The following is a 16,410-nucleotide window of genomic DNA, read 5'->3' as shown; positions in this document are numbered from 1 at the left end:
AGAAAAGAGCAATTTTACTCATATCGGAGACGGCTATAAAATACAGTTTAAATTGCACGATAAGAGAATTTCTTTAATTGAATGCTATTGCAGTATACATGAAATGCCCTTTGCGACCTCTTGAGTATAAGTTTTATATGAAACTAATTGAAAAAAACTGGGTCGAGACAAAATAGCTAACTGCAATATAAAGCGTTCGACAGGGGTGATATATTCAAGGGGTGAGTTTCTCTCATCCGAAATTGGGATAGCAAATTTTTGTTTTTAAGTTACTATAAGAGAGCACACAAAATTTCACTTAAATCGCACGACCCGTCTCTGAGATCTGGTGTTTTTGAAAATTAGTGTAAGGGGGAGGGAATTCAGATATCAAAAAATTTGGTACCCTATTTACACCACGGGATCATTATGCACCATCTGGGAAAATTTTAATAAATTTCAGCCGTTTTAGATAACGTAGAAACAAACAAACCGACAAACAAACACAAATTGATTTTTATAAATAAGATTGGAAAAACCCCTCGAGTTCTTAAGTTCTAAAAACCCAGGTGCCCCTTTTAAGTTTCTGTTTTTGAATCCATATAGCCTATACACCCATTTAAAAACTTTTTTGCACCTAACAGTATTTGTAGCCTCCACAGCAAATTAACTAAAAAATGCCAATGTGGAAACTATCTTTGTCCAGAATGAGAATTTTGGGGATTTTTGTAAAAAAAATAAATAAAAAAAAATAAATAAAAAAAAATTTTGGGCAGAATTTATTTTTAGTCTGTTAAGAACATTTTTGTCTGCAAAATTAAAAAAAAAATGCTAAGATATTTGTATTCTTTTTTTTTACAACAGCTTTAACCATTTTAAAGAGTTATCTCAATCCGTTTTCAAATGGCGAATTTTTGATGCAAAAGTATATTTATTAATGGTAAAACCTTAAGGAACTTCTTTTGGGGTAAAGGATAGATCTATTACACGAAAAAAAAAACATTTTTTTTGTCAAAAATGTTTTTGCAGCAAAAAATACTTTGCTACCCGAAAAGGTGAATAGTTTGCTTAGTTTATCTCTCGCATTTCTTCCATTTGGCAGAAAGTTAGAGGGCGTGGTTGTATAGAGGAGTACGGTCAAATGTCACATTTTTGGTTTTTTCCATTGAGCAATGGTCGGACAGCCAGCAATTAGTATTGGTTCCACTGCTGTGGTATTGAGTATTATAAAATAAGGCATTTGTTTGAAGAAAGATACACCCATTTTATATATATATAGATGTGGATAGATCCAGAACCACTTTCGTTTTTACCATATTAGGATCAAAAATATTGAAGTGTTTTTTCAAAAAAAGTAAGGTTTTTTGGTCCTTTTGTTTCGTTTTTCTCTTATCGGGATCAAAACTATTGAAGTGCTTTTCAAAAAAAAAACTTAAGGTTTTAAGGTCCCTAGTGCATATGGACTAAGAACAGTGAGCTATAATTTCATTTTATAAAGTTGAAATTTGTTTTTCAATAAGCTGTAAATGGTGAATTTAGTAAAAAATACTGCTCCGAATAATATCACTCAGTAATTTCCCTTTGAGTGGTGCTGATGCACACAAACACACTGACCTATTAAAACCACTCAAACAATAATTTTATTGCAGCGCCTAAAAGTATGCTATAAATGTTCTTATGAAACAAGTGAGTATCGGATATCAGAGAGTTAGTAAATACACACACACATGTATATATGCAATTATACTTACTTGATAGTCTGTCAACACTTTCAAAGCGTCCTTCGACTTTTGAACGCAACGAATCCAAATCGAATGGCGCCGCAAGGCCGTGATCAACACTGCGTGATTTACTCCTGAAATACAAAAAAAAGACAACAATATAGAAACAAATCACAAATGGAATACAGATCAGATCAGATTAGAAAAGCAAAATTACAAAGCTTCTGTGTAAATTATTGGATGGCATTATAGATCATTTCGTTGAGAGCACAAGTGGAAATAACCAAATTTGGCAAGTGGTGGAATTTTTTGTTATGGAATAAAGTGATGGCGATAAAATCGCCATACCCATACAGGTAGGTAGATAAATGTATGTAGTTACATGTGTAGTCTCAAATTGGATTTTAATTGTTTGCAATAAACAATTCAAACAAAATCATAACTAACAAGTGTTAGAGAGTATATGAGTCGATATGAAAACAATAAAATTAAAAAAATATTTACTAAAACCTTTAAAGGTGACATAGAAACACTTATTATAAATTCACAAACTTCACCTCCTATTGCCCCATTACAAGCACCTTAGATGCACGGCTAAGTTATGGTTTTCCTTACATTTAACTTATGGCATTTTATCTTGTCCTTTAAATAGTTTCATTGATATGCGAATGTGAATCAAAACGAAACGCACTGCTGGCATTTGTGTACAATACAACCGTAACGGCAATTAATGTATTGTAGATATTAAACATCTTTGATTGGAATTTCAAATTTCGTATCGTATTGATTAAGCGTTGTGGTTGGTCTTGTTGCAGTTGTTGTTTTTAAGAAGCTGACTACCAAGTGCATTTCCGTACAATGAGAAACAATAAAAACTGTCATTCAATCTTAATTGAAACATTAAAAAATTGTCTAGATTCATACATATGTATGGCCATATATGCCTTATCTACTATATTAAGAAAGTTGTTGACACATTAGGGAGGCTCTGCTATCATTCCACATCACACACTGACTATTGTTGATATAGCAGATAGTTTAGCAAAAAATCAAGTAAGAACTAAATTTGATGTTCTTTTTTGAAATATTTAAAGATGAGAAGCGCAAAGACAAAAAAAAAAAAAAACACAAAGACAGATGAGATTAAAAAATAAAGACGTTTCTAGGTTCAGTACGATTGAATCAATCTTGGGCATCCACCATCGTGAATTCCCTTAAAAATGTTCACAATTTAAATCAGTTTACTCTCTCTCTTTCGAAAAAGTGATGTAAAAAAATGGCCACGTAGTTTATGGTCAGCAGTTGACTTTTCTATGGCGATGTTGGTTTAAACCACGTTTATTGCACTGCCTTTTTAATGTACTTGATGGACGTAAAATGTTGTGGCTAAAAGGCGCTTTAAATCCATCTAATCTTCAATAATCATTTGGATCCAAAGGATAGCTTGACTGTGCATCACAGCCGCACTGATGAGCATGAGGATCTAAATCACTGAATTTAACGTCACTACTAATGCCTTTGGAGGTCCCCCGGTAGCCGAGTTGGTAGCGTGCTAGGATTACCAATGCGGTGATCTTGAGTTCGATATCCCACAGAGGCTTAGTCTGCCGCTACTTTGGTATCACAATTGACTAATATATTCTAAGTGAGTCTGTTTGGAATATGAATTGCCAGGAATTTAAACAAGCATTTTTCTCTAATAAGTCAGATGAAACCAGAGAAAGGATCATGCCATGCGAGAAGAGATTATGGGAAAATAAGTGGCTGCATGAAAGTCGGGGAAGGTCGACCCGACATCTTATCCAGGATGTTGAGCAAAAGGATGCTCGATGTTTTAAGATTACCTGACACAAGTGTTGTTCGGCCTTGTGGTATGTGTACGTAATGATATAGTGTTCAATAGACAACAACACCTAGGCTCATAAGATCCAGAATTTAAATCTCTTTGGATTAAATTCAGGATTGGTACACACGTATTGCATTACGGATTTCTCTATAGAAGTTCAAAACACGGAAACGCAGGCTACCATAAATGGCTTTGACGATCTTTCTGATTCAATTAGTTAATATTAAATTGCGAATGTTCACATCCTCTAAATCAGAAAAGTCCTTAAAGAAATGTGAACCTAAAGTGGAACTCCTTCTGACTTCCAGTGCGGGACACACACAGCATATGTTCTATAGTCTTTTCTTCCTCGACGTCCTCACAGCCTCGGCAAAAGTTGTGTGTAAATGTTATTAGACGCGGAAAGTTTCTTTACGAGCAAGTTATAGCTTCTCTAAGGGGAAGAGCTTTTGGTCATTTGTAAAAAGAGTAAAGGACAACTCGTTGACTATTCCGAATCTCATTAAAGATGACCAGATATTCACTGACCTTTTTGATAAGACTAAACTACTGGCTGAAATGTGATATTCTTAGCGATCCGCGGTATGTGTTCCGCAGAAATCGCTCCACGGAAAACCTGATGGAATTTCTATTCGAACGTTTGGATCGCTCCATCTACCAGTTTGATGAGAGTAAGGTCGTAGCTCTAGATAACTCCAAGACATTTTGATAGGGTTTGGCACGGTGCACTTTTGTCAAGGGTAGTCGTTTTTGGTATGGTTCGTTCGATTTATATCGAGCTTTCTTCGAGATCGTACTATACGAGTTGTTATATATGGGTTACCATCCGATGAATATTAATTGACCGCAGGTGTACCGATAGGCTCTGTCCTCTCTCCCTGTCTTTTCCTTATTTTCATTGACGATATTTTGGATCACACTTCGAATCCGATCTACTCATTAGCGGATGACAGTAATTTCTGTCTATCATAAGTTTTCGATCATATGTCGAGTGTTCAAGATATTGAAGACAGGAGAAGGATTATGAACGACACACTCTGCCGTGACTTGCTGGTCGTTTCAGAGTGAGGTCAATTGAACAGAGAAAATTATAATGCGCGCAAGACGTAGTATTGTTTGTTGTCCCACAAACGATACACTGCGGAGGCTCTTGATGTTTAAGGCATGAATTCGATATGTCGAAAGAAGCATTCAAGTGCTTGGACTTTCTTAAGCGGTGCAAAAAGTATTTCACTTTCTCTAATCTTCTCAATATTTATACAACCTACATCAGGCCTAAGATGGAATATAACTGACATGTATGGGCGGGGGCTCCAAAGTCCTCCTTGGAGCTACTTGACCGTGTTCAGAGGAGAGCGGTGGATTGATCGACGATGGTAGGGTATCCAACTCTATTGTTTATTTTGAGCACCGTGGGCAGAGTGAAGCTGTTTTATCGATTCCATCATGGTGTAGCTTCCCAGTAGGTCCACCAGGCACACAAAATTTTTTATAAACGCACACCAGGATGTGAAGAGGCCATCGTAGCGCAGAGGTTAGCATGTCCGCCTGTGACGTTGAACGCCTGGGTTCGAATCCTGGCGAGACCATCATAGGAAATTTTCAGGGGTGGTTTTTCCCTCCTAATGTTGGCAATATTTGTGAGGAACTATGCCATGTAAAAACTTCTGTCCCAAAAGGTGTCGCACTGCGGTACGCCGGTCGGACTTGGCTATAAGAAGGAGGTCCCTTATCATTAAGCTTAAAACTTGAATCGGACTGCACTCATAGATATGTGTTCCTTAGTGGTTCATGGGCAAAAGTTGCATTTACTCCAGTATGTGATTGATTAGCCAGTTGACCGAATCCTGAATTCCCGTGAAAACTCCTTTTTTTGCCTCAACAATTCGAATGTGGAATCGACTTTCGGCAAATATCTTTCTCACTACTAACTTCCAGAAATTTGAAACAAATGTGAATAAACACTATTCCCTCTTTCCCCCCTTCGACTCCAGATTTTCCATTCGCCAACGCAATGTACTGCATGTGGGACATCCCCTGCGTGTTGGTTAAATATAAAAAAAAAATGTTTGATGCCCATTAAGCTGCAGACAATGCAGACCATACGTTTTACACTATGGGCGCCGCTTGGTCTAGAGACGCTGGAAAATCTGTGTTTACCGAAGTTTGGGACTAGGAGGTGTTGATGAGATGCGTCCAACAAGAAGAGATGAGATATAGAAAGAAGACTAACCTGTACATAGCGGCGCAGAGGAAAAAGGCGTACGCCTGGTCGCAGACACGATAGAGGTTAAGTCGTAGAAGAAGACTTCGCCCAAAATTTTAAAAAGATCGTTGATTATCGCGCCGACTAGATGATCGAGCAATATATATACAGGGTGGCTGATGAAAGCCGCTACCAAAAAAAAATGTAATAACTTTTTTTCTATTTAATAATAATAATTTAATAATTAATTTAATTAATTAATTAATTAATTTAATTAATAATAATTTAATAATTAATTTAATAATTTAATTTAACATGAATAAAAGAAAAATGTATTCCATACACCGAAAAAAAAATGTTGCAATATTCATCATTGTAGCAATATTCATCAGCCACCCTGTATATATATATATGAGAGCTATAATTAAAATAGGAAGGGATTTCTAAAAAATCGCCATTTATTTTAAGAGTCATAAGAAAATCCTTTGTTCCAAATTTCACGAGGATCGGATGAAAAATTAACACAGTGAAGCAATATAAGTCCAAACCGGACGAACATATATACATGGGAGCTAAAGATGAGGAAATAGACACAAGAGATAAATAAAGACGAGTCATGTTTTCGTGTAACACGACATATTTTATTGTAAACTAAACCTTTTTGGCATAAACGAATTTTTGAATCTTCGGAAAAACAGACTCTATTTACGACGGACAATGTTCCTAAAGTTTTTACCATAAACAAAGTAACTTTTACATCAAAAAAAGGCAAAATTAATAACTAATATTCAACAGTGGAGGGAATATAAAATTTCTAGTTACAATAAAAAAAGTACTTCAGCAGATTGGTTTGTCGCAAATATATTCCAACGTTTTATTTTTTTGCGACGAGCTCTGAAAATGTTTTGGCCCTGGCCGGTCATAAATGCATAGGCTTGAGTCAGATCAAAACTTGGCAAAGTCAGCGGAAAATTCAAATGTATTGCTAATTTTACCAGTTTATAATTTTAAAGGAATTAGAAAGCTATTGCGACTATTGCATCCGATATAAACTTTCTTGATGTTTGTTTGTAACCACGTACTTATTAAGATGTTTGTTTTGATAATAATGAGAACTTGTATGGGCGATTAACAACTAAAAATATTTCAAGTATCTATATTCGATGATATCAGGGTGATGATATTCGAAAATATCTCTTTAGACATTAATTTCAATTATTCATCGATGAGGGTTTTAAAAATGAATTAACAGTTATTTGAAATAAATTTTATATAATCCGCTAGGGATCCCAAAGTCAACTTTCGATTAATCGACTTTTTGTGTTAAAAAGTCAAAGAGCCAAAGTCGACATTTAAGTAGAGCTGGTAAACTATCGATAATCGTAGCATTTGATATTTCCGATAGTTTTAACAATCGATAGTATCGTTAATTTCCCGAATTACAAATTTTGGCCCATGAACATTCTACAAAGGAATAGGGGCAAAAGTTAATTTCCGTACCATATCGTTAATTTCTCATCACCTATATTTCCAACGAAAATGAGAAGTGAAAATCGGTAGATCGATTTATATAGAAGCAATATCAATGCACAGCCCAAATAAAACTAAGATTAATAAAGCCAGTTGAAAGTCATGAGTCAAATCATTGTATAAAACGTTGCCCAAATCGAATGAAAATTGCGCCCTCTATACGCGCAATGTATCTTAAAAGCTACATTTTGGCTACGAATTGCTTATTTTTGTTTAGTTTTGCAAACAAATTAACTTTTGCGGTAGTATCCATTGGAAAAGTATCAATCGATATTCCGTAAAAAAATTAAATATAGATAGTGTCGATAGTGCCATCAATATTTTACCAAGTGGAATAATCGATTTTGAAGGCGAATAATCGAAAAAAAGCTAATGGCGACTGGAAATGATTTATCAAGCTGCACAGAGATACAAGTTTTGCTTTACTTATGTTGCTGGATAAGAAGTATTTAAAAATTTACTGAGATGCATTTGGGCACTTTATTCACAAGCGCTACGATTCATTGCTCTTTGGTTTATTCTTGTTGCCTTAAATATGTTCTAAAAATTTAATAGACTAAAAGTCGACTTTTCGTCCCAACTTGTGATTCATTTTACCCACTTGAAATCGATATAACCAATTTACTTAAAAACTGCTTCAATTGCAATCGTTTTTGTAAATAGTGAGCGATGTGCTTTAGGAAGATTGTAATGAGCATATTGAAGTTTGTCGACATTAAAAACATCAGATTCATTTAGAAGCCCCAATAATATAAAAGTTATCTTTTCCTTACCAAAATAAATTATCGATAATAATCGATTATTGTAAGAAGGGAATAAGAAGAAGCATGGGAAAATGAAGAAGGAACGCTTCACTTGCACAACACTAAGTTCAAATTGTTCCCAGACTGTTGTACGTTGGCAGAGAAACAAGTCATTTTCTCTATGTTAAGTGTAAAAGTGTCTGCATTTGTGTATAAAGATCAACAATTACAGCATGTCGGAAGAGTAAAGATATGCAAACGATATGGTACGGTAATTAATGTTGATTTATCGCATTTTAGCGAATACCTTATTATAACCTCCACCATAGGATGGGAGTATACTAATTTCGTCATTCTGTTTGTAACACCTCGAAATATGCGTCTGAGACCCCATAAAGTATATATATTTTTCATCGTCATGTCATTTTAATTCGATCTAACCATGTCCGTCCGTCTGTCTGTCAAAAGCACGCTTACTTTCGAAGGAGTAAAGCTAGCCGCTTGAAATTTTGCACAAATACTTTCTATTAGTATAAGTCGGTTGGGATTGCAAATGGGCCAAATCGGTATATGTTTTGATATAGCTGCCATATAAACCGATCTTGAGTCTTGACTTCTTGAGCCTCTAGAGGACAATTCTCGTCCGATTTGACTTAAATTTTGCACGTGGTGTTTTGGTATCACTTCCAACAACTGCGCTAAGTATGGTTCAAATCGGTCCATGTTTTGATATAGCTGCCATACAAACCGATCTTGTGTCTTGAATTCTTGAGCCTCTAGAGGCGCAATTCTCGTCCGATTTGACTGAAATTTTGCACGTAGTGTTTTGGTATCACTTCCAGCAACTATGCTAAGCTGTCATATAAATCGATATTGGAACTTAACTTCTTGAGCCAATAGAGCGTGCAATTCTCATCCCATTTGGCTGAAATTTTGCATGAGGTGTTTTGTTATGACTTCCAATAACTATGCTAAGTATGGATTTACGCCATACTACGGTATAGAACCTGATATAGCTGCTATATAAAACCGATCTGGGATCTTGATTTATTGAGCCTCTAGAGGGCGCAATTCTCATCCGATTCGGAAGAAATTTTGTACAACGGCTTCTCTCATAGCATTCAACGTGTCTAATATGGTCTTAATCGATCAATAACTTGATACAGCTCCCATATAAACCTAACCCCGATTTTGCTTCTTGAGCCCCACATGGCGCCATCCGAATGAACTGAAATATTGCACAATGACTTCTACAATGTTCGGCATTCATTTATGGTCGGTCGAATCGGACCAATAGCATAACAGTTCTTATTCAATATTCTTTGTTTTCCTAAAAAGAGATACCGCGCATAGAACTCGAAAAATGCGATACATGGTGGAGGATATATAAGATTCGGCCCGGCCGAACATAACACGCTCTTACTTGTGTTTGTTCACAACTATCAAAGGTTGGTTGACTTCTACAGTCAAGAAAAGGAAAGTGTCAAGATATATGCCAAATTAAAGCGGCATTTCTTTATAGTTCCTGTAATGCATGTAACATACCTACATCTGTGTGTAATACTAATTCATAAACAAATGTTGTGTTGACTTTATATGGGCAGGCCTATGCGCGTAAACACATTTAGACTTAACACAACATTGCAAACAAAAAATCCGTTTTTTCATGTTAAGAAATTATCACGGAAACAGTGTGCAAGCATTGTCGCTCCCAAAGATGGGACATGAAGGAACAAACTAAATGTTGCCGACAATTCCCAGGAAATTAATATTGTCAATCAAAACGAACGTAGAACTAAATGATTCAACGAACAAGTGACAACGTTCGTTGTCACTAAACTAGCCCAAATAAAGTAAATGTTGTATTTATTTCAACTTTCCAACTTCAAGCAAAGGCGTTGGTGATATTTGTCATTTTAAAGAAAAAAAATTCTCTCAACGATTGCCTGTATTAAGATGGTAACTAAGGCGTATTTAAAAAGGTGGCCGCATCAGCACAGCTGATGGAATTTGATATGTCAAATCATTTTTGAATTCGCCTTATAAAAATTTAAACTTCAAAATACATATTTTGCTGCTGGCTTGGTTCTTAAACTAAGGTTTGAGGTTGTTAGATGCCTCAATCGCTATCAGCTTCATTCGCGGAACTTAGGTTAATTGCGTCGCCCCCGAAATTGATTCAAAAAGTGCTGAAGAAAAAAGACACAAATTTACGGTGGTACAATGCCAGATATTAGAATGAAGAACATAAGGAGCCAACATTTTTTTTTTTTTTTTTTTTTATTTATTTTCATTACAACTGAGTTACACTCATCTAGTAATTTTAAGATAGCGTATAGATAAATAATACAAACTAGAGAATTTAGCCTAGTTCGAATTCATTTTGTGGAAATAGTTCAGTAACTACATCCTAGTTCTTGGGATTTAGGGCCTCTTAAGGGACTAGATCCATTGGTATAGTTCTTTGAAGTCTTCTGGTGGCTGGATAGTTTCGAACAATATTATTTAAGTCAGAGTTAACGTGACTATGTAACTTGTTCGCATGTTTCAGGGCGTGAATGGATATTTCCTCTGATATTGACCTCACTCCCAAGTCTCTGTGCAGATCGGTGTTTCGTATGTACCAAGGTGCATTAGCAATGGTACGAAGGATTAAATTTTGGGTTTTTTGAATCTTTTCTACTTCATTCTTGGCAGCGCAACCCCAAAGTTGTATTCCGTAGGTCCATATTGGTTTGATCATTTGATTATACAAAAGAAGTTTGTTTTGAATCGATATTCTATTGTCCACTAGCATCCAGTACAGCTCTGAGAATTTTATTTTTATTTCCTTATTTTTTTTCTTCACGTGCTCTTTCCATTTAATTTTAGTGTCTAGGGTCATTCCCAAATATTTTGCTGTGTTTGCGAATGGTATTACTTTACCATTTAGATATAACGGTAAATAACGAAGTTCTTTGTTTGTGAAAAGTATGTGGATTGACTTGTTTTCATTTAGATTCATCCTCCATTTGTTTATCCAAAGTAAAATGTCCGACAGAGCTGCTTGAAGTTTATTTGTAGCTTCAATTTCACTATTGGCAGTCGTAAGAATTGCAGTGTCATCGGCAAATGTTGCAATTGTTGCATCAGGCGGGTTTGGTATATCTCTGGTGTAAAGAAGGTATAAAACAGGGCCTAGGACACTCCCCTGAGGTACTCCAGCCTTTATTGGTTTCAGTTTTGAATAATTATTTTCTATTTTTACTCGAAAGTGTCTGTTGGTTAAGTATGATTCCAAGATTTCATAAAATTCCGTTGGGAGATCGTTATGAAGTTTGGTTAAGAGCCCTTGGTGCCAAACTTTGTCAAATGCTTGTCCCACGTCTAAAAACACGGCAGAGCAGACGAGTTTATTTTCAATGGCTCTTTCGGCTATATCAACTATTCGGTGAACTTGTTGTATAGTTGAATGATTATTTCGGAATCCAAACTGATGGTCAGGTATGAGAAGCCTACTTGTTAATAAGGGACGCAATCTTTTTAATAGCAACTTTTCAAATATCTTTGACATAACCGGTAGTAGCGATATCGGACGGTATGATGTTATTTCATGATCAGGTTTTCCAGATTTCTTGATTACGATAACTTCTGCAACTTTCCATTCTAATGGAACATGTCGCAGACGAAAACATGCATTTATTATAAATAAAAGCTTTTTAACAGCTATATGTGGAAGCTTTTTAAGTATTTTGGTTGTTATTAAGTCATAACCTGGAGATTTCTTAGCGCTCAGATCTTTGGCGATGAGATTTTCTAGCTCTTTAATTGTAGCTGGTTTAATGACTTGGTTGTCACATTTTTCTAATTTATAAGTTTCTTCATTGTCAGACCTACATTCAAGTGGTTTAAATATGTTGCTAAAATAATTTGCAAACAAATCTACTTTTTCTTCGGCTTTTTTTACCCATGATCCATCTACATTTTTAAGTGGTGGAATGGTTGGGGAAGCTTGATTTAATTGCCGCGTGGCCTTCCATAGATTGTAGTTGGTTTCTTTGGTTGCTGTTAGGTTTCCTAAGTATCTAGACATAGCCTTATTTTTTGACTCCTGTGTGATGCGTTTGAGTTCATTAACAAGCCTGTTCAATGTTCTTTTATTTTCGATTGTTCTTTCTCTTTGCCATTTCTTCCTAGCTTTTCTTTTCTTCGATAAAAGGTCTCTAATTTCCTTCGGATATGTGCCAGTAGTGTTGGTATGACTTGTAGTAGGAGTACTTTCCCATGCAGACGTTTGTATTGCGTTGATGAAGCTTGTCAACTCTTCATCAATTTGATCTTTGGTTCTAAGGGGAATCTTTAGTTCAATTTTCTCAGACAATATATATTTGAAAAATTGCCAGTTAGTACGATTATTCGAGAGAAAACTTGGAGTTTCTTTTTCGATAAAATTATCACTGACGGTAATTATCACTGCAGAATGATCCGATGATGATAATGCAGCTGTGTTCTCAATGTAAATAAAGTTTTTAGGTATATTTTTAGTAACAAAAAAATCAATTAAATCTGGAATACGTTGCTCATTCGATGGCCAATACGTAGGCTCGTTTCCTGAATATATCTCACATTTTAGAGCTCTGCATGCTTTGTGAAGTTGGTGTCCTTTGGGTGTAGTTAATCTAGAACCCCAGAGTTTGTTTTTAGCATTGAAATCTCCTCCTAGTATAAAGTGATTTTGAAAACCTTTTAAAACTTCAATGTAGTGTTCGCTTTTAATGTTATGCCTTGGAGGTGAATAGATAGCACATATTTTAAAGGTCTTATTATTTTTTAAGCTCACTGATACACATGCAATTTGAAACATTTCATTCTCTATTTTCTCTTCTTCTTGGTGTTCAATATTATTTTTGATTATTATTGAGGCTCCTCCTCTCGGTCTTTGGGAAGGATGAACTGCATTATAAATCATGTACCCTTTGACACTGACATGTGTATGTCTAGTCAGATGGCTTTCTGAGATTAATAATATATCAATTTTGTGGTCGTTGAGAAAATATTCTATTTCATTAATGCGGCTCACTAAGCCATTACAGTTCCATGTTGTTATTCGCAGAGTAGCCATTATTGTGGGACTATATTTTGCGCGTTTATTATGATAGCGTTTATTTTATCTATTAATTTTTCATTTAATACCGCTTGATCATCCAAACGGCGATTAATTTTTTGCATATTTTTTAGGATTTCGTTTAAGATCAATGAATTATCTGTTGCATTTTGTGCGTTGTTTGGGCTCAAAGCCTCTGCAAAAGTTTTTGGTTGCATGTTTTGCCGGTTCATTCCTTGAAATGGTTGTTGGACAGGTGCTTGTTGGAGTCTTTGGAAGGTTTGGTTTTGATATTGAGGTTGTAGCAATTGGTGGTCTCTTGTCCGTGTTCCCAGTGGTTCTTCGTTATCCTGAATTTTTCTTGTTCCCTCTTTCATGAGTCTATTTTTATTTCTCATTTTTTGCAGTTCCTTTGCCACTTCGCAACCTCTATAGCTGGCTGGGTGGTTACCTTTACAGTTAATACATTTTGGAACTATTGTTTTAGGCTTTTCACAGTTTTCTGTGTCGTGTTTACCAGCACATTTAACACATCTCGCCTCCTTTTGGCAATATCGTTTAGTATGATTGAATCCCTGGCACCTTTTGCACTGCGGAATTAATCTCGTTTGTGCACGTACCGCTTCTACTTTAACTCTTAAGTTGAGAATGCTAGTAATTTTAAAGATATTTTCCATGTTATCATCTCTGTGGAAAGTGACTCGAAATATAGGCAGTTTTCTGTATGTATAAGAGTTGCTTTCTTCTTTTCTCTCTTTCTTTAAAATGTTAACTGCATCAAGGGGATTGAAGCCTTTGTTTTGAAGATCTTCTACGATGTCTTCTTTAGTGCATGTATGGTGGAGGCCTCTTATAATTACTTTGTTTGGCCTCTCTGTTTTATTTTCATATGTGTACCATTCGAATTTCATTGAATTTAATGTTGCTGATAAGTTTCTGTACCCTGTTGAGTCAGAAGTGTTAATTTTCCACACATTATTGTTCAAAGAAGTAATAGTAACATTTTGGACATTTGCAGATTTTAGAATGTTTTTTATTCCTTCATAGCTAGTTACTCCTACAACATTAATTGGAGGAGGTTTATCAACCCATCCTTGTTTCACTGCGTTTTGTTTATTTATATTGTTGTTTTCACTATTAGTTTTAGGTGGGTTGTATTGTTTATTACCTTGGTCTTGGTTGACTTTGTTAGCAGTTGATCTGTTCTTTTTTGACCTCTGGACGATCCAATTAGTTTCCCTTTCTAGTTCCTCTTCATCTGTTACATATTGATGAGCATTTACATTCACGTTTTGTTCCTCTTCGGAGTTTTGATCATAGTTTACGATGTTTTCATCAACCATGGAAGCGCTATCACTATATCTTTCATGTTGAAAATCGTTATTGGAATGCAATTGTTCTTTAAGGGCAATGTTTTCGTGCTTCAAATGTTGTAGTTCAGCAAGAATGTTATCAATAGAATGCTGCATTTCATGAATTTGCTGCTTTAACATAGTTGAGCTTCTAACAAGCAATTGCAATGTCAAGACTTTGAAATGCCTAAATTGGTTCAGGATAATGGCTAAATGAACTCCTTTTTTCCTGTCTAAATTATTTCCACGCACATAGCCCTTTTGCCATTTTTGACTGCTATAGGGGCTTGCAATGGCAGATTGGAGGGAACTTCTGCCAGATATTAGAATGAAGAAGATAAGGAGCCAACATGAATGACAATAATGGTCAGCCCGCCTGGCCCCCATTATTGTCATTCATGTTGGCTCCTTATCTTCTTCATTCTAATATCTGGCAGAAGTTCCCTCCAATCTGCCATTGCAAGCCCCTATAGCAGTCAAAAATGGCAAAAGGGCTATGTGCGTGGAAATAATTTAGACAGGAAAAAAGGAGTTCATTTAGCCATTATCCTGAACCAATTTAGGCATTTCAAAGTCTTGACATTGCAATTGCTTGTTAGAAGCTCAACAGTGGTGAGAGCGATAGATACACCCCATCTAGGAGACACCCCCTGGACACATCAAATTACTTCATATTGGTGAATAGCAGCAACTTTATCTTTCGGGGATTGGCCAATCTTGGAAGCATACCATATGCTCTCTGAAGGGCGACATATCAAGATAAAAACGCCATCCTTATAGCCAACAAAATTTAACCCCTTCCTTTTCAAATGACCTAAAAATCCCACAATTATCCAAAACCCCCAAAAAGGTTACAAAAACCGACTTTGAGCTCTAGTCACTCCTTTGCTAGTGGTTCGCTAATTATTCTGTCCATCAACATCGTACTAACTCAATGCAGGTGGAAGCCTTATATCCACCAAAGAGTCATGCATTTGACGCATGTGATATGTGGCCCCTGGCTATAATAGTGACAGACGTCTATGACGTTGGAATCAATCCCAGCCCCATAGGAATTGAGCTAGAACTACCCTGGTCGACTGTGGCAGTTAAATGCATTCTTGGTAGTTATTGGTAGCTAGTTAACCGCTATAACATCCTAGTGAAAAATATTTAAACCTGCCATCTTGATGGTTTTATCTGGAGCTAATAGGAATTTTGAATATTTTTAAATTTGGTTTTTTTTTGCTTGACACTCAAAAATTAATAAACTTTCTTCTTGCTCTGATTGGTCGAAGCAAATTTGACGAAAATTTTAAATGTCACGGCGAATTGAATTTTCTTTGCCCTGTTTTCAATTTTGACATATCAAGTTCCCAAGAAAGATGCATTGTTGTAGCAATTCGCCGATGCGGCCACCTTATAAATACACCTTGGTGGTAACTATTGGGTTGCTCAAAAAGTAATTGCGGATTTTTTAAAAGAAAGTAAATGCATTTTTAATAAAGCTTAGAATCAACTTTAATCAAATATACTTTTTTACACTTTTTTCTAAAGCAAGTTGTAAGTAACAGCTGATAACTAACAGAAGTAAGAATGCAATTACAGAGTTACAAGCCGTTGAAAAAATTTGTCAACGCCGACTATATGAGAAATCCGCAATTACTTTTTGGGCGACCCAATATTAAACATTTGAAATTATCGTTATTATACAAGGATTAACCTATTTTTTACTTAAATCTAAAACTAGTTATTTAAGCAATTGTAAGGTTTGTTGCATTTAAGATGTTTATATTCTTATTACTGTGTTTTATCTTAGACCTGTCCAGTCAGATGTAAAGGGTGATTTTTTTGAGGTTAGGATTTTCATGCATTAGTATTTGACAGATCACGTGGGATTTCAGACATGGTGTCAAAGAGAAAGATGCTCAGTATGCTTTGACATTTCATCATGAATAGACTTACTAACGA

General features: G+C 35.7%; 1 protein-coding gene across 21 annotated transcripts in view; it reads right to left on the bottom strand.

Moving 5' to 3' along the window:
- Positions 1-16,410, bottom strand: part of LOC106081014 (TLD domain-containing protein 2) — a 585,921-nt gene that overhangs the window by 155,855 nt on the left and 413,656 nt on the right. For all 21 annotated transcript variants that reach the window (XM_059361917.1, XM_059361914.1, XM_059361902.1 and 18 more), the window contains one exon: positions 1,731-1,834. In XM_059361917.1, the coding sequence (XP_059217900.1) occupies positions 1,731-1,834 (104 nt within the window). The remainder of the gene's footprint in view (positions 1-1,730; positions 1,835-16,410) is intronic.

The sequence above is a fragment of the Stomoxys calcitrans genome, chromosome 2, assembly GCF_963082655.1.
Source record: "Stomoxys calcitrans chromosome 2, idStoCalc2.1, whole genome shotgun sequence".
In the NCBI taxonomy this organism is placed as follows: Eukaryota; Metazoa; Arthropoda; class Insecta; order Diptera; family Muscidae; genus Stomoxys; species Stomoxys calcitrans.
The sequence above is the reverse complement of the archived record's forward strand: the minus strand, read 5'-3'. Positions and strand labels throughout refer to the sequence as shown.